This window comes from Eptatretus burgeri, chromosome 5, assembly GCF_056783735.1.
Source record: "Eptatretus burgeri isolate ZD-2024b chromosome 5, Ebu_testis_v1, whole genome shotgun sequence".
NCBI classification, from domain to species: domain Eukaryota; kingdom Metazoa; phylum Chordata; class Myxini; order Myxiniformes; family Myxinidae; genus Eptatretus; species Eptatretus burgeri.
This window is the reverse complement of record NC_140965.1, coordinates 100,253,080-100,271,835: the sequence shown is the minus strand read 5'-3', so window position 1 is coordinate 100,271,835 and position 18,756 is coordinate 100,253,080. Positions and strand designations below refer to the sequence as shown.

The 18,756-nt window shown below is 44.8% G+C and overlaps 1 protein-coding gene across 4 annotated transcripts in view; it reads right to left on the bottom strand.

Moving 5' to 3' along the window:
• The window catches only part of LOC147027053 (uncharacterized), a 167,481-nt gene extending 155,432 nt beyond the window's left edge, over nucleotides 1-12,049 (bottom strand). For 2 of the 4 annotated variants that reach the window (XR_015058653.1, XR_015058652.1), the window contains exon 1: nucleotides 10,972-11,633. Coding sequence is in view for 1 of the 4 variants with exons in the window: in XM_085883164.1 (XP_085739290.1) it covers nucleotides 5,061-5,091 (31 nt within the window). In the remaining 3 variants the exon portion in view is untranslated. The other 2 variants (XM_085883164.1, XR_015058654.1) reach the window with 2 other exon arrangements.
• Between the last annotated feature and the right edge of the window lie 6,707 nt (nucleotides 12,050-18,756).

Genomic DNA, 18,756 nt, shown 5'->3' with positions numbered 1-18,756 from the left:
ATGATGCAACCAGCAGCCACAGGCTGCGAGAGAGAGAGAGAGAGAGAGAGAGAGAGAGAGAGAGAGAGAGAGAGAGAGAGAGATAGAGAGAGATAGATAGAGAGAGATAGAGAGAGATAGAGAGAGATAGATAGAGAGAGATAGAGAGAGATAGAGAGAGATAGAGAGAGATAGAGAGAGATAGAGAGAGATAGAGAGAGATAGAGAGATAGATTGGTGCTTCCATTTTTTTTGTCCATCACCTGTAGAAGCTCCACCATGATGTAAATCTTGAACGAGCTACTGTAGGAACAACTTGTTTCATAACACGTCAATTCCATTTGGAACAAGTCTCTATCAAACCAGGTCACAAATGAAATGCTGTCCAGCGTGATCCAAAATTACAGTATGTGGGGTCATGAATCAGATCAGAAATAAAAACACTGAAGTTCATCCTTTTGAATCAGGAAAACGGATATACTCTCCAGTACTATATGTGCATGGCTCACAAAGTGGGTATGCTGTGGTATGTTTGAGAGAAATTGCACATAAAACTATTATGAGGTATTTCGACAAACCATCAATGGTCAGAAATGAAAGTGGACATCTTGGGGAACCTGTAGAAACCGGCAATATCATACTCTCCATTTCCCTGTTTTATTAAAGATGAATTAAAGCAACAGAATATGGGTATTTTAACCTTAGAAATGTTACAGTTTGATTGGTAAATTTTTATTTTACTGTACGTTTCTTATGTGACAGTTATTTTGAGTGTGGTGACTCAGAATGTGAACTTTTGTCTCTTTTATGTTTTGATGATGTTATGTCTCCATATTCGGGTTTTCTGGCATCTACCCTATCTGATGAAATAATGGATTCATAATAACGCTTCATGTCCACTGCATCGAGAAAATAAGGAGTCCAGTGTTGATAATGTTTCTTATGGTTTTTATTTCAAATCTCCCTTAATTTCTTGGAAATTTGACAGAGTCTAACGGCAGAAAAATATAGATCAAAATTGTGATCAGAAAAATAAAATTCGGACCGCAAGTAATCCCGTCTTGATTTTCCTGTCAGTCCCGTTATGTACGAATCATCATCTCTCGTCGGACGCAAATAACGCTAGCATTAGAAAATCTTGCCGTCTTGCAAACTTCCCCAATTGATGGATATAATAGGCACTTGCAAGCGCGTCAGCACATTTCCATTCGCTGTCGAGCGCAGCATTTGTCTTCGTGTCCATGTCTTTGCGAGAGCCGTAATGTACGAATCCAGCGTGAGGACGCTGAGCCGAACAAGGTGACTCGCATTTGTCTGATAATTCTTCATTTTAACCAACACCAGAATTTTTTTGGTTCTTCGTGAGGATCCGAGAGGTAAGAATTATGTTTTTGTTTTCATGTTTAAAGTAATTATTTTCAAACGTTCGAAAGAAATAGATTCGATTTTAACGTTATTTTTCGCTTTCAAGTGTGGCTTTCTTTGCTATTGAACTCGTCCGTGTTTTCATTGTAATTTATAACATCGGACTCTCTCAAAATGTGTTGTTTTTTTATTTTTCCAGCCATATATTGAGCCTGTTTAAAAAAGCAGAGTAAAAATCACCTGTTTCTTATCCCAAAATATAATAGTTACGTTGTTTTTTTCATCTGATTCCGTACATAACGCTGACGCCAAGCTCGAAATTCGAACGTGTATTTACAGTGTTGTATATATTCAGTGGTAACTTTAAAACCGGACGTGCTGCAGGTCTAAAAATTTAGATTTAGCTATTTGAATACATGCAGATAATGGGTTGCATTTCATGTTTCCCTAAACTTCTTTTTCCCCTTTGTGTAACAGTAGTGTACCCACTTTGTGAGCCATGCACATATACTATAAACGATCCTTTTAACAGCGATATATTGGACTTATGAATGACCTTGTACACAAATCACATTCAGGACAAGGAAGGACTCGAGGGAGATATCCGTGTATTATGTGAATTACGAGGACATCAGGGATAATGGACAAATCAACACACATGAAGCGAATAGAAAGTGCCATCACGCGAGTTGTGTTCAAATCACGAGTTATGTCAGTGCCAACTAATCATATATTCCAAACTAAATGTACATCTATACAATAAGAGAGAAACGCCGAATTTTGTTCCCGTTTTGCGACGTCAAATCAAATCGTATCCTCCTGAAAATTGGCAAGTATTTAATTTACTATTGGGAAGGTGGCTGGATGTACTTTTCGTTATGAACTAACTATTATCTATTGTGAATTTTGGGGGTGAAAATGGGCAGGACACACCCAATGCTCTTAAGAAGGAAGTAAAACCGTTACCACTTTCATTGAATAAGAAAGTAAAACCGCCTACCACGTTCGTTGAAAATTATGATTATCGATGGAAAAATGTTTATTTTATCGATGGAATGAGCAATGAGGTTTCCTCGCATTCATTCAGGTGAGCAATTTATTTATCCTTTCCTGACTTGCACTTCATAACCATCCCCTACACACCTTTATTTGTCGACAACAGCAGGAAAAAATAGCTCCGCAAAGCGGGTGTAACCCCTCAGCCCATGCATTGTAAAAGGAAGCAGTGATATCACGATGGTGCAGTTAGTTAGAGCACGTTGGACGTCATATCGAAAATCAATCAGACTTCAAGATGGCTACCGTGGCGGCTCGTGAAAATCGCAGCGCACCCATTTTCGAAAGGAACCTTCCTCGACTCAACCCCAACACACCCTGCAAAAATGGATTTAATCGGACAAGGTGTTCTCCTCGAAATTGACGGAAACCAATTTCAAGATGGCTGCCATGGAGGCCACATTGAAAATCGCAGCACACCCATTTTCGAAAGGAACCTTCCTCTACTCAACCCCAACACACCCTGCAAAAATGGATTCAATCTGACAAGGCGTTCTCCTCAAAATTGATGGAAACCAATTTCAAGATGGCTGCCATGGAGGCCACATTGAAAATCGCAGCGCGCCCATTTTCGAAAGAAACCTTCCTCTACTCAACCCCAACATACCCTGAAAAAATGGATTTAATCAGACAAGGCGTTCTCCTCGAAATCGACGGAAACCAATTTAAAGATGGCTGCCATGGAGGCCACATTGAAAATAGCAGTGCACCCATTTTCGAAAGGAACCTTCCTCTACTCAACCCCAACATACCCTGCAAAAATGGATTTAATCGGACAAGGCGTTCTCCTCGAAATTGACGGAAACCAAAAGTTGACAGACGCCCAGACGGACGCCCGGACGCCCGCCGGACAACGCCTATGACGACAATACCCCTTAGCCAATTCAGGCTGAGGGGTAAAAAGCCAAAACTAAAAAAGATCGCTATCTAGCTTGCCTTCCTTTAAGCCTTATCCTTAAAGCCAGCAAGCTATTGTTCAACAGTGCAAAACATTTCAACAGTGAAACAAAGATGCAGATTTGCATAACATTTGAACAGTGCAAAAAAGATGCAGGTTAGGTTTGCTCTTGATTTGAACAGTCAACAGTGCAAAAAGACACGGTGTTGTATTCGGTAGTTTTGCAGGTTTGCATTTGAAAAGTAGAATGAGAGATGCAGGTGGTTCGCTTACCAGCATACTTTTCTGATCCAATCACTCCCAGCCTGTAATCAACTTCAAATTGTCTAATTGACTCAAATTATACTACCATCCTCAAATTGTCAAGCTAAGATTTTTTTTCTTTATCCACTGACTCACAACTCAGTCATCAGTCACTACTGAGCAAAAATTCTACATTCACGGGCGGTCCGCGCTATGTGCACGAGGGCACCCAAGATAGTGGAGGCATATTTGTCATGAAAAAAGGATTCGTGTATTTTTTTTTGTTAAAAGCAAAAACTCACTTGATTTTGTTAGATGATACTATAAACATGACAAAAAATTAGGGTGGCATTTTTTCTGAGCATTCTAACGGCCTGAAATCCAAGATGGCCACCTCCGTAGCAAAACGCCCTAAATTTGACACTAAAATTAACTTAATGTGGTTTAAATTTTTTTTCCAGCATGAACTGCTTGAAACCACTCTCAACAAGACCCGAACCATTTTGTTTTGCCATCACCGCAAAATCTTCCGGGAAAACTGTCTCGATGTATAATAGGATAATGCATAGAGGATTTTCCAGGAAAGGCTTGGATGTGGTGGAGCTTAATTAATTAATCATTAGATCATGCCATAATCACTGTGAATGAGTTTGGCTTGGAACTTGTATATAGAGGTGACTATAATAACAATAACTTTCACCTGACTACTAATCTTTTTATTTTGCACAATTTGAGACAGAGGCTGCCTTTTTATTTCAACATGGCGGCCGGCAAATTGACGTTCGAATCCAGTCATCGGCAGCAGTTTGTTCGCTTTATGTTCAGGTTCCACTTGTCCATTTTATGGTGTACTAACCTATTATTTTCTTCTTTTGCAGGCTGCACGTACCCACAGCAACCATAACCCATGATAACATAGCTTAGAGACCTTGGATTAACCAAAATGGCAGAGTCTTCATCTAACAAGAAGTCAAAAACGGTGGATTTTGAACTGTGCTTTATTTGCCAGTTGAGCAGCAAGCAAACAGATTATACAAACTATGTGCTTCGTCCTTTTCCTTCAGTAGAGAAAGTAATTACAACCACTGATGTTCGATGTTCATATGGGGAAACAGAATTCTCTGCATTAAAGAATCACATAAAAGGTTTGTCTGCCCATGAACTGTTACAGAATGGTGTTTCATACCACAAGACATGTTATAAGGATCTCACAAATAAAACATGCATTGAACGAGCCAAGAACAGATATGAGAAAGGACAAGCGACAGGCAGCGTCAGTGATGTAAAACAGAAGACAATAGGACGACTGCCAAAATCTGATACTGCATCTACAAGTGGTTCCACATCACAGCGATCTACCAGGCTTTCGACAAGGAGATGTGTGTCATTTGTCAGGAAGATAAAGCAGACAAATTGCACGACTTCTCAACTGAAAACATGGGAGCTCAGCTCAAAGCCATTGGTCAACAAACAGACAGAAAACTTTTGAAAGTCAGACTGAGCAATGTTGTAGGCTCACCTGATCTTCTTACAGCAGTTGCTGAGGACATGAAGTATCACCTTCTGTGTTTAGGCCATGCAAAACGAGACATAGAAAAAGCTAACAGACCTCCAAAACAGCATGTTCATTTTGCACAGTCAGTGTCTGACTTGTAGATGCTCAACATGGTGGAAACTGAAATGAATGACACATCTAATAGTTCAGCTTTGAATATGAATGGCATTGAACAATCATATTGTTGTGGTTACCAAATTCGCAAACCACCATTCAGGTCCCTTAGGTGAGGTATCTCGGTAAGTGCATGTGTAGTTAGGCCCAAACCCGTTGTCTAGTGGGAATACATGTCATTTATACGTGCTGCGACTCTTCAGGATAGCCGTTTTTCTTTTACTATCTTTATTTTGGACCAACCGCCATGATTACCATCACAACCACAACATCAACCACCAACCACAACGCCGCTTCACCACAACCGCCACGACCTTCCCGTCACACCTCGCAACCGTAGCATCGCCACCGTTCTTGCCCCGCTGTGGGTACCGGTGTTGGACTCATGCAGAACGCACGTTGAACAGCGTGTACAAAATCACGGATTTTGTGCTTCAAAAACGGATCAAAAACGACACACGCCCACTTTTTGCCGTCCAATCGGTGAGCGAGGGGCGAATTGGCCCCGCCCCCAGGGCGATCGATATATGCAAATTTGTGGATCAAAAAGCCTTCACGCCCACTTTTTCTCGGGCCAATGGGGAGCGAGGTGAAAGGTCAAAGGGAGGGGGTCAAAGGCGAAGTTACGGGGGATAAAAGGACGGTGTTCGTCAGTCAGGAAAAGGGAGAACGAAAACGAGAAGGAGTCAGCAGGACGAGAACGAGAACGAGAAGGAGAACGAGAACGAGAAGGAGTCGGAACGGAGGGGATGAGTGTGGAAGTCTGGAGCCCGAAGCCTGCAGTGGCTGGAGAAGCTGAAGAGAGTCGGACGAGGGGGTGCTCGCATCGGTGCCAGGAGCTGCACGCCCGAGGGAGGCCGGCAGCACGACCTGGCCGAGGTGGAGACGCACACCAGGGATAATAAAGATCCTCTATACCCCGAGCATCAGCAACCCCCTCCTGTTTCCCCCCGCGCTGAGATAGTGTGACCAAGGGGGCCCCTTTTCCCACCCCCCTGCCTGACACTGTCCGCGAGGCCCGCGGAGAGAAGCGCCATCGCCGCTCCGCGTCTCATCACCAGACGGGTAGGCGCGACCCGGTCTCGGCCTCAGGCCCGCCTCATTCTTGAGGATATTTCTTTTCCTTGGTTTTGGGTATGTGTTGTCGGCGCCGTCTGTGAAGTAGAATTGTATAAGTGTTGCCGTGTGCTCGGTAGTCGGTATTAGCTCTGCATTGTCTTCGCTTTTATATTTGCTTTTTGTGTAAATGGAATTGTGTTTTCTTTTTTTTTGTGTGCTTTTGGTGGAATTGTATTTGTGTGCTTCCCGTGTGCCGCGAATAAATGTGCTTTATTGTTGAACTGTTCTCCCGCTTCGCTTCGTCTTTTCCCCCATTGAACCCTCATCTTGCTTCACGTAAAGGGTTGGTAGTGGGCTGAGTACGCCCGATAATTAATCGAACCGTCGAGGTCGACGATAACACCGCTCGGTTATTCTGATAGTACGGAACGGGTCGCTTAAGTGGCCCGTGTCCGAAGTCGACCTGCGGCGAGGTGCGATCGCCCGGTCTACCCTCCGCGTGGGTACTTAGGTAGGTCGAATTTGGCGAGCAACCCTATCCCACGCGGGGGCTGATTGGCTCGATCGCGGTCAGACCAAAAGGTCCACCCGTGACTGGTTCCCGGCGTTAGTCCGAGAGGGTCACGACTGGATTGTCCGTCCGGTGGGCGACGTGCCGCGATTCGAGTTACGTGGCCGTTCGCACGCCGGCGGGCGCGGAATCCGCAACAATATGTTGGTTTGCTAGAAGCCAATGGGTTCCCTTTACCCGACAATCCGCGATACAAACCATACTTAAAGCAACTGATTTTGGACAACATCGCTGATGTGCACTTCACCAGGCCTCCAGACAAAACCAAACCTGAGCAAGTACTTTCTACAAAAGCAAAGGAACCCCTGTTAGCTGGTGCGTTGGCCACCGATACAAAAGACCTAAGAGAAGATGTGAAAGTCCTTCTGAAAGCAGCTAAAATACTGAGAAGAGACATTGCAAGCGCAACCCCGTGGAAATTCGAAGGAACATTTGATAATTATGAACCACCTGCTTTGCTTCAACTCTTCTGCAAGCATGCTATCCAAGGTTTACATCGGGATAAAACAATCAGCAGGGCCGAATCTATGAACGAAAGTGCATCTGTGCTGGCACAACATTTTGTATGTGCATACAAGTCTGATCGGCATATAACAAAATAATAATTCACTTGATATCCATTGATAAAACTACTAAATGAAAGCCAGGCATTTAATCAGTATGACTTTTTGCATCTTCCTGTTTAAACGATTTAAGAGATTGAACACTATTGAACAGTAATTCAAGTATTTAATTTTATTTAGATCTGTTTGTTGGTTTGTTAAAAATACATGTCTTTAAATAGGTAGATACTTGGTTTGTAATTACAAAATCCTGTTGGCTTGGTAATGCATGCAAAAGGAGAAGGTATCTAGCTTACATTGCAGGTGCGCGGTGGCCATTTTGGAATTTGGCATGTAGATCATACATACAACATAAATTTGATGATTCCTTTAGATTCCTGGTCTCAGAAAACATATATTTAGACACTTCATTTGTAATTGTATCACATGTATTCGCGAAGATATCGCATTATTAGTGTTCGGCGGCCATTTTGGACGCCATCTTGGATTTCATACCCTTAGAATGTTCAGAAAAAATGCCACCCTAATTTTTTTTTAAAGCTTATGATACATTCTTACAAAATCAAGTGAGTTTTTGCTTTTAACAAAAAAAATACACGAAATTGCAAATATGCCTAAACTAAGATGCCATCGCATACGTGCGGAAGTATGGCAGACCAGATCTGTTCATAGCCTCTACTACAAACCCGAAATGGTCAGAAATTACAGAAAATCTTCCACCGAAACAAACAGCATCAGACTGGCCAGATATCGTCTGTCGTGTTTTTCATTTGAAATTGAAGAAACTGATGGATCTGTTGAAGAATGGAGCTTTTGGTGACTTGCTGGCATGGCTGTATTCTTACATGGCTCCCTCATGTGCACATACTACTCTGGCTGTCCCCAGGAAGCAAATCAGACCCGATGATATTGATCAAGTCATATTTGCAGAAATACCATGTCCGCATTTGGAACTTCAACTGCACGAACTGGTGAAATGCAACATGATCCATGGACCATGTGGCCCTTTCAACAGAAAAGAGTCCATGTATGAAGGATGGATCCTGCTCAAAAATGTTCCCGAAGGATTTTATGGAAGCGACGGAACAAGGGCAAGATAGCTATCTCAAGTACCACAGGCGCATCGCAGAGGACGGAGGGAATGTAATCGCAATCACCAAGATTGTAAATGGACAGCGTATCAAGCACGTTATAGACAATCGGTGGGTTGTACCTCACAACCCTGGGCTTTTAAAACAAATGAAGTGCCACACGAACGTTGAAATTTGTACTTCAGTCAAAAGTGTGAAATATGTGCTGAAGTATGTAAACAAGGGAAGTGACCAAGCGATCTTCACTATTGAAGGTGGACAAAATAATGATGAAATACAACAATATCAAGAAGCCAGGTCTGTAGGTGCCACTGAAGCTGCTCACTGAATCTTTGGCTTCCCGATGCATGAACACTATCCACCAGTGATGCAGCTGGCTATCCACCTGGAGAATGGCCAGCGAGTGTACTTTGATAATAGCAATGCTGATGCCCGTGCAAGAGCGGGACCACCAAAGACAACTCTGACAGAATTCTTCACCATTTGCCGTACGGATGAGTTCGCGAAAACACTCACTTATCACGAAGTTCCAGAGTATTACACGTGGGATTCTTGCAACAAAAAGTGGAATCGACGCAAGAGGGGAACTCCAGGACCACAATTCCCTGGTGTATTCAGAAGCCCTGCTATCGGTAGAGCTTACACGGTCAATCCAAAACAATCAGAGTGCTATTTTTTTACGCATGCTTGCTTCACCAGGAACATGGTCCGACATCGTTCGAAGATCTCAGGAGTCATGAAGGTGTAATCCTACCAACTTTTTGAGAGACATGTCTGGCGAAGGGACTTGCAGAGGATGACAACCATCTACATAATGCCTTGCGAGAGGCGACTATTGGACAGAGCTCACAAAGTCTTCGGAAATTATTCATTGTCCTGTTGATTTTTTGTGAACCGAGTAGCCCACTCGCACTCTGGAATGATCATAAAGCTGTATTAGCAGAGGATTTTTTTCCATCGCCACAACGTTCATGTTGACAACAACCGTGCAAGGGAAATGTACAATCTTTGCTTGATGGAAATAGAAGACCAGATCCTCGCACAAGGAAGTCAAACTCTGGATAACTACAACCTTCCTGTCATTGACCGTACAACGGCCGCAAACCACGCACAGGAGTACGTTCGGTACGCGAATTTCGATGTATTTGAACAAAACCAGTACATCAACAACCACGAGCATCAGCTGATGGCAAATCAGAGAGGAATATATGCACTATTTCTCGACAAAGTAAAAACGCAGCACTGCGGTATCACCTTTGTTGACGCTCCTGGGGGGACAGCTAAAATGTTCCTCTTGAATTCAATTCTTGCAAAGATCAGATCGAATGGCCATATCGCTATTGCTGCAGCATCGAGTGGAAAAGCCGCAACTTTACTAACAGGGGGACGTACTCTACATTCCGCCTTCAAAGTACCCCTGAATGCTCACAAACAAGATGCACCAACCTGCTCTATGAAAAAAGGGACAGCAATCGCTGGAGTGATGAACGAAGCCAAAGCAATTGACCCTATGCACTAAGCGAGTGACGTCACAGCAGAAGGTAAGGCTTCCGCCATATTGAGTGGCAAAAAATCATGGCGACCACGCACGTGTCACGCGAACTTCTGAGCTATTTCCATGGATTAGATATTTCTAAGAAGAGGCACTGTGAGAAACTGAAGCTGTGTGGTCTTAGTGAAGATACTTATATTATTTCAAAGGATAAATGGACAACAGAAAGGAAATTTTGGCCTCAAATCGTTTTCCCTGACATCTATGTTTACCTAGTTGAAATTCCGAGTCCTTACACTCAAGCCAGCCTGAAAGCCTTCAAGAGTATGGACGCTTACTCATATTATGTCGCCGGGTTTGTTAGTGACATAATCTCCACGAAAGCTGACAAGAACTGTATTATCGTGAGGGCAAAGGTAAGTAAGCCTGTTTTCTTTCATTTCACTATTATTGTACAGTATTCGTTGTTGCTTGTTTTGTTCAACAACCAGCGTCACTTTTTTTAACCTGACTGCTGCCACAAGTTAATTTCAAGTGAAGCTCTTGTCTAAATGCTAAGTTTGTAGAAAATCTTCGTTCGTCAGTTTGCTTACAGATACATTATATTTTTTTCCATGACAAACATCCGGTGTGATGCCACACTGCTGTGGATATTTCCAAGTGATCGTTTTTTATGTATTATACATATCAATGTGACTTTCTGGAGTGAAAATGTTACACTGATTTTTTTTTTTCAAATTTCTAAAAAATTTAAAAAAACTATTTAATATAATCTGCGATGTAATAGCAAGAAGACAAGTTTCGAGGAAACAACTCAGAAATGTGCGCGTTAGAAAGCTGTTAGAAAGGCGATCTAGCCTATCTCATTCCGTCAATAAAACAAGGGATATAATGCATTTTAATGATACAAATCAGACAATATTTTGTAACCACCAGCTATTTAATACCAACTACTGAAATAACGTGTCAGAAATTAGTTACATACCGGAGACAAAATGAAGGCCACACAACCAGTCATGTTCGCCAGGTCGCCATTTTTCTCTTCTCAGAACCGATATCCAAAGATTTCGTCGGTTTACTTCGGCGGGAAAGCGGTAAAACTGCCCTCCAGAGCCTTTAGTATATCGCTGAGTTCATCCCGGGGCACAACAACTCTAACCCATTTGCAGGAAAAAAAAAATCGCTTGCTTGGAAATAACGGTGCAGTTGAAGTGGAGACTCTCGGTTGTTATGGACGCGGTAATACTTTCTTGCCGCTCAATATGGCGAAGCTGCCACAGTCACGTGACCGGTGACGTAATCTGAATAAGGCCTATTATTGTGGACGAGGCTCCGATGACACACAGGGCCGTGTATGAAGCGATCGATCGGACCCGACAGGATATTTGTGGAAATTCAAAACCATTTGGTGGCATCCCGGTAATGTTCTGTGGAGACTTCCGCCAAATACTACCCGTTGAGAAGCAAGGAACACGTGCAAACATAGTCCATGCGACGCTGAAGCGATCGCCGTTATGGCGCAACGTTACAACGTACCGACTGCACGACAACATACGAGCACCGCAACGACCCCCCCGCTGCTAATTACGCCGACCTCCTCATGAACATGGGAGACGGTAACTACCCTGTTGAAAATAAACCGGACACCATCACTTTACCAGAAGGGATCCATCAGCACGAAACGCCATCCAACTCAATCGAGGATTTAAATCTATGTCGGATTAACAGGACGTGCTCCAAGCGACGACAACTGGTTGTTAGAACGAGCGACACTCGCACCTCTAAATGAAATGGTGGATGCTGTCAACTCTACCGACATTACTACAGGATCGGGAATCCGCAGTCAAGATTCTCCTTTAAAAGCTGCTGGGAGAGGGATAGAGGGAGGGGTGCAGCTGCGTCGCTGATGCAGCGCCCCCTGTCGGTTAAACGAGTTTATCGCTGGTCAGGTCGAACCCGAGCGAGACGGCTCAGAGATGAGTGACCGGACCTTGAAGGCTGAGGCCATGCTGCCATCGAAGTCGAAGCATTTGGAGTGAAGTTAAGCCGCCAGCAAACGTACACATTGGTAAAAGTGTTTTACCGGAAGTGATGTCATCCAAACGGAAAAAAAATTAAAGAAACTGTACGAATTGTATTTTTAACGGCAAAATGTTGCAGGTCTACAAAAGGTGGTGGTGGTGGTGGTTGTTCGATTTTTGAAATGTACACCAATTGGTCTGACAGCAGCCGTACCACACCGACATTGGTCACTTGACTCCACCCTCACCGACATTGGTCACTTGACTCCACCCTCACCGACATTGGTGGCTTGACTCCACCCACACCAACATTGGTCTCTTGACTCCACCCACACCAACATTGGTCTCTTGACTCCACCCACACCAACATTGGTCTCTTGACTCCACCCACACCTACATTGGTCTCTTGACTCCACCCACACCAAAATTTGTCACTTGACTCCACCCACACCAACATTGGTCTCTTGACTCCACCCACACCAACATTGATCGCTTGACTCCACCCACACCGACATTGGTCGCTTGACTCCACCCACACCTACATTGGTCTCTTGACTCCACCCACACCTACATTGGTCTCTTGACTCCACCCACACCAACATTGATCGCTTGACTCCACCCACACCGACATTGGTCGCTTGACTCCACCCACACCGACATTGGTCGCTTGACTCCAGCCACACCTACATTGGTCTCTTGACTCCACCCACACCGACATTGGTCGCTTGACTCCACCCACACCTACATTGGTCTCTTGACTCCACCCACACCTACATTGGTCGCTTGACTCCACCCACACCTACATTGATCGCTTGACTCCACCCACACCTACATTGATCGCTTGACTCCACCCACACCTACATTGATCGCTTGACTCCACCCACACCGACATTGGTCGCTTGACTCCACCCACACCAACATTGGTCTCTTGACTCCACCCACACCTACATTGGTCTCTTGACTCCACCCACACCAAAATTGGTCACTTGACTCCACCCACACCAACATTGGTCTCTTGACTCCACCCACACCAACATTGGTCTCTTGACTCCACCCACACCAACATTGATCGCTTGACTCCACCCACACCGACATTGGTCGCTTGACTCCACCCACACCTACATTGGTCTCTTGACTCCACCCACACCGACATTGGTCGCTTGACTCCACCCACACCTACATTGGTCTCTTGACTCCACCCACACCTACATTGGTCGCTTGACTCCACCCACACCTACATTGATCGCTTGACTCCACCCACACCTACATTGATCGCTTGACTCCACCCACACCTACATTGGTCTCTTGACTCCACCCACACCGACATTGGTCGCTTGACTCCACCCACACCTACATTGGTCTCTTGACTCCACCCACACCTACATTGGTCGCTTGACTCCACCCACACCTACATTGATCGCTTGACTCCACCCACACCTACATTGATCGCTTGACTCCACCCACACCTACATTGGTCGCTTGACTCCACCCACACCTACATTGGTCTCTTGACTCCACCCACACCGACATTGGTCGCTTGACTCCACCCACACCTACATTGGTCTCTTGACTCCACCCACACCTACATTGGTCGCTTGACTCCACCCACACCTACATTGATCGCTTGACTCCACCCACACCTACATTGATCGCTTGACTCCACCCACACCTACATTGATCGCTTGACTCCACCCACACCTACATTGGTCGCTTGACTCCACCCACACCTACATTGGTCGCTTGACTCCACCCACACCTACATTGGTCGCTTGACTCCACCCACACCTACATTGGTCTCTTGACTCCACCCACACCGACATTGGTCGCTTGACTCCACCCACACCTACATTGGTCTCTTGACTCCACCCACACCTACATTGGTCGCTTGACTCCACCCACACCTACATTGATCGCTTGACTCCACCCACACCAACATTGGTCTCTTGACTCCACCCACACCAACATTGGTCTCTTGACTCCACCCACACCAACATTGATCGCTTGACTCCACCCACACCGACATTGGTCGCTTGACTCCACCCACACCTACATTGGTCTCTTGACTCCACCCACACCGACATTGGTGGCTTGACTCCACCCACACCAACATTGGTCTCTTGACTCCACCCACACCAACATTGGTCTCTTGACTCCACCCACACCAACATTGGTCTCTTGACTCCACCCACACCTACATTGGTCTCTTGACTCCACCCACACCAAAATTGGTCACTTGACTCCACCCACACCAACATTGGTCTCTTGACTCCACCCACACCAACATTGATCGCTTGACTCCACCCACACCGACATTGGTCGCTTGACTCCACCCACACCGACATTGGTCGCTTGACTCCACCCACACCTACATTGGTCTCTTGACTCCACCCACACCTACATTGGTCGCTTGACTCCACCCACCCCTACATTGATCGCTTGACTCCACCCACACCTACATTGGTGGCTTGACTCCACCCACACCTACATTGGTGGCTTGACTCCACCCACACCTACATTGGTCGCTTGACTCCACCCACACCTACATTGGTCTCTTGACTCCACCCACACCTACATTGGTCTCTTGACTCCACCCATCACGACACCCAGACAAAATGATATGGCCGCCATCTTAGTTTGCTGTGGGGGAGGACGAACTCATTAGGTATGAAGGCCTCTGTTGGTTATACGCTGTCCAGGTTTGTTGCATCAGATTTCCATTCGATTTGTTGTGGTCGATTGTTAATCACGATGAGGGATCCCCAAAAATATGTCGAATAATAGTAAAGTTTAATCAACTCGTCAGAACGCATGGTACGTCAGAACGTACGAAATCAAGCGTTGCGTTGCGTTGCGTTGCGTTGCGTTGCGTTGCGTTGCGTTGCGTTGCGTTGCGTTGCGTTACGTATATTATTAAAACAAAATCGTGTTAGGTAGTTTTTGAACGGCCCCATTTTGGTGTTAAACAATCCGTGACCACGTGACGAATCAGCTCGTCCTGGTACGACCATGGTGGAAGTTAACACTGATTCGAGGTGTCGAGTTGATCTTTTAAGAGTGCTTTAAATGCCTGTTTCCCAATTGGCCCGGATTTTTTTTTTGGGGGGGGGGGGTTTCTTAACTGGATTTTGTCGCAGGTTGTGACCACAGTGCGGTCATTCTCGTTCAATGATGACCACCGCTTGGAGAAACCAGAGGAACACACTGGAAGAGGCCACTGTGAAAGCAGAGCTCCAGATCTGCGTTAATTTTCCAGAAGAATGCAAAGACATGCACATTCACTTCCTGGGGAACAAAAAACTTCCGAATGATGCCAAGGAAGGACAAAAATATAAACACTTGTCGATCTGAGAATTGTGAGTGCACATTTAGCTTTTTGGTAGTATTTCTAACTGTGGTTATTATTGCTTGTCACGAAATCTTGAGGGGAAAAAATCACTGTGTGCTAGATACAACTGTCCTCTCTTATCGAGGTCACCCGATGACCACCCTACACAGGACACCAATTTGAAACTTTAACAAAAGATGAATGTCCATACTCAGTGGCACTGTGGCACTAATTAACTTGGACGAGTTAATTACTAAAGATTTTTTTTTAATGGTACCTTCTGCTTCCTCATGTCCACGTCATGGATAAAACCCATAGGACGGCGTGGCATCCCATTATTGAAGGGAGAGGAGAGGGGGGGGGTTGTGATTGTGGTGAGAGATTTCCTTTTAGTCGCATGGACATGGCTGGTGAAAGAGCATGACCGAGAATGGGAAATGTTCATCATGTTACACTCTTTTGAGTGGCCTAATGGTGCCAGGGTGGTCACTTTTAGTGCATTAAACATTTTTACCTCCATCACCAAAGGTGGAAGGACGTGATGTTTTCACCCCTGTCTGTCTGTTTGTTTGTGTTCAGGATATCTCAAAAAGTTGTGGACGGATCCGAATGAAATTTGGTGGGGAGTTTGGGTGTGTGACAAGGACAAAAGCCTCCTCCTTTATGTGCAGCACAAGGCTGCAAGTAGCATCATTGGCTGAGGGCACAGCTGTGCCGCTGGTACTCATTTTGCCAAACTCGGAAGGATAACAAGCTGAGTCAACCCCACCTTATGTTAATTCAATTGCTAACAGGGGCTCAAACTCAGGACCCTAAGATCCCAAGCCAACCACCCTATCCGTAAAGCCAACACTAGTCTTGAGGACGAACCGATTAGATTTTGGTGAAGATTTTTTTTCAGCGATTCTTCACCATTGAGAGATATGGCTAAACCGATATATAGCACGATATCTCAAGAAGTTGTGGACGGATTCGGACGAAACTTGGTGGACATGTTGTGTGTCTGGCAAGGACGAATTTATTCAATTTTGGTGGAAATCTGAATCTGGATCTGACTAATTTTTTTGGTGATTCTTCACCATTGAGAAATATGGCTAAACCGATATATAGTGTGATATCTCGAAAAGTTGTGGACAGGTTGGGTATGTGACGAGGACAAATTGATTCGATTTTGGTGAAGACCTGAATCCTGATCCAGATACGAGAAATTTTTAATTTTTAAAGTGATTCTTTACCATTGAGAGATGGGTCCAACAACGATATATAGCATGATATTTCAAAAATGTATTGGATCACGCATTGCCGTGGGGTAAGTATGCATTCTACTGAGTGCCCTTCTAGTGTTTTTTTAAAAATATATAATTTCAGTCGGAAAAATTTATTATCAAAGGTACATCAGCAAATTGCTCCAGGTTTCTATCAAACTTCAGTCACTATCAAGAAAATAAATAGAGAACAGTTCTCCTTGTTGCAGGGGATTTGTTGATCAGGAGCGCCTTCTGCCGGCCGTAGAGGAAACATGCCTCGGAACCAGGGAGGGCTGGCGGGAAGAACAGAAATAAAGTAGAACAACACTGTAGAGCGCATACGTCCACCAGGCTGAACAGTTTACATTTTGTATCCCACTGATCTGGATGAGGAACTGATCCCAAATCGAATCGGCTTGTTCTTGCCACCTCAACTCCAGAGAAATATTGTACAGAGAAGAAAGAAGATTCCTCTGATAGCTTGTCTGGGGAGGTGGGGGGAGGGGGAGGAGAGGAATGGAGACATTGTTTTATCCTTCCAATATTTTGAAACAGGGCAATTCTTTGATCAATAGCTCGACAGGTGTGTGCAGTATGTCATTAAAAGTGTTGAGTGAAAGTCCATGATCTGCAAGCATTCTAGAGAAAACTAACTTACCTTTTGCTGTATAACAAGGCTTTTCCTTTTGCCACATGGAGGGATAAGTACTGGGAACAAGAACCGAGTTCACGAGAAATTTTGGTAGCATATGCACGTGCCAAAGCACCTACCAGGGCACCTGCCGAAGTACCTGCTCGCCCTGTGTAAAATGTATCCATATCTAGAGGTGTTTGAAATAAGGAGCCATTGAGAAATTTTGGAACCACAAGCAACTGCTGAAGCACCTAAAGAAGAACCCACTCACAATATGAATACATTTATCCTTCTCTATGGGTGGTTTTTTTTTTGTATACAGTCAAGGGTCATGAAAACCGAAAACACAATGGAACACGATGCAACAGTACAAAAAAAACAGCAGAAAGAGAAGGGGGAAATGCCAATGGAAGGGCTGATGGACAAAATAGATGGAGATGGATAACAAGGGATGTGGGTTGGGTAGAATGCAGGTGGTGGATAAGATGCATACAGAAGTCAACTCTCAGGAAGGAAAAACTGGAAGTTTGGGGAGGGGGGTGGTCGAGGGTAGAAAAGATCATGGTTTTGGATTGGGGATGTTGTGAGATGGTGGTGAACAGCTGTCTTGAAGACTTGGAGGGAAGGATGAGAATGTGGAAGTTGGTTTCACAGGCAGGAAAAAAAAGAGGAATGAATAAGTGTCGGTGAGCAGTGATTTTGGAATACTCGACGAATGGAAGCAATTAGCGAGAAATTTTGAAAGCATTCGCACCTGCCGGGAGGACCTGACGAAGCACTTGCTCAACCACCTGCCCACCGTTTGGAGAGATTTATCCTTGTCTGCAGGTGTTGAAAATATGGAGCCAGTTAGCCAGAAATTTTGGAAGGGCAAGCACCTGCTGAAGCACCGCTTGAAGCAACTACTTACCATGTTAAGAGATACTGTATTTGTTTGTGCAGATGTTAGATAGAAGGAGCTAGTTAACGAGACGTTTGGGAAACATAACCACCGACCTGCTTGCTTGCTTATCGAAGAACCTGCTTGCTACATGGAGGGATTTATGCTTGTCTACAGGTGTTTCAAATATGGAGCCTTTGCCGGATCAGCTACCAGACCACCTGGCAGAGCACTTTCCCGAGTACTTACCTCTCTCTATCGAGTGCAGCCTGTGGCTGCTGGTTGCATCATTGGTTGGGATGCAGCTATGTCGCTGATGCAGTGTCCCCCTTACCAGTACACTGGTGCTCATTTTGCCGACCTCGGAAGGATGACAGGTTGAGTCAACCTCCTGGTGTATTCTAATTCAGCGGCCAACGGGGCTTGAACTGAGGACCCTAGGATCCCAAGCCACCACCCTAACCACGAGGCCAACACCAGGCTTATAGTACTTAGCAAAAGCACCTGTCGAAGCACTTGCTGGATCACCTGCCCATCATTTGCAGACATTTATCCTTGTCTACAGGTGTTCAAAATATGAAGCCAATTATGCAGAAATTTTGGAACCACAGGCATGTGCTGGGAAGTACTTGCCGAAGCACCTACTCAACATGTGGCGATATT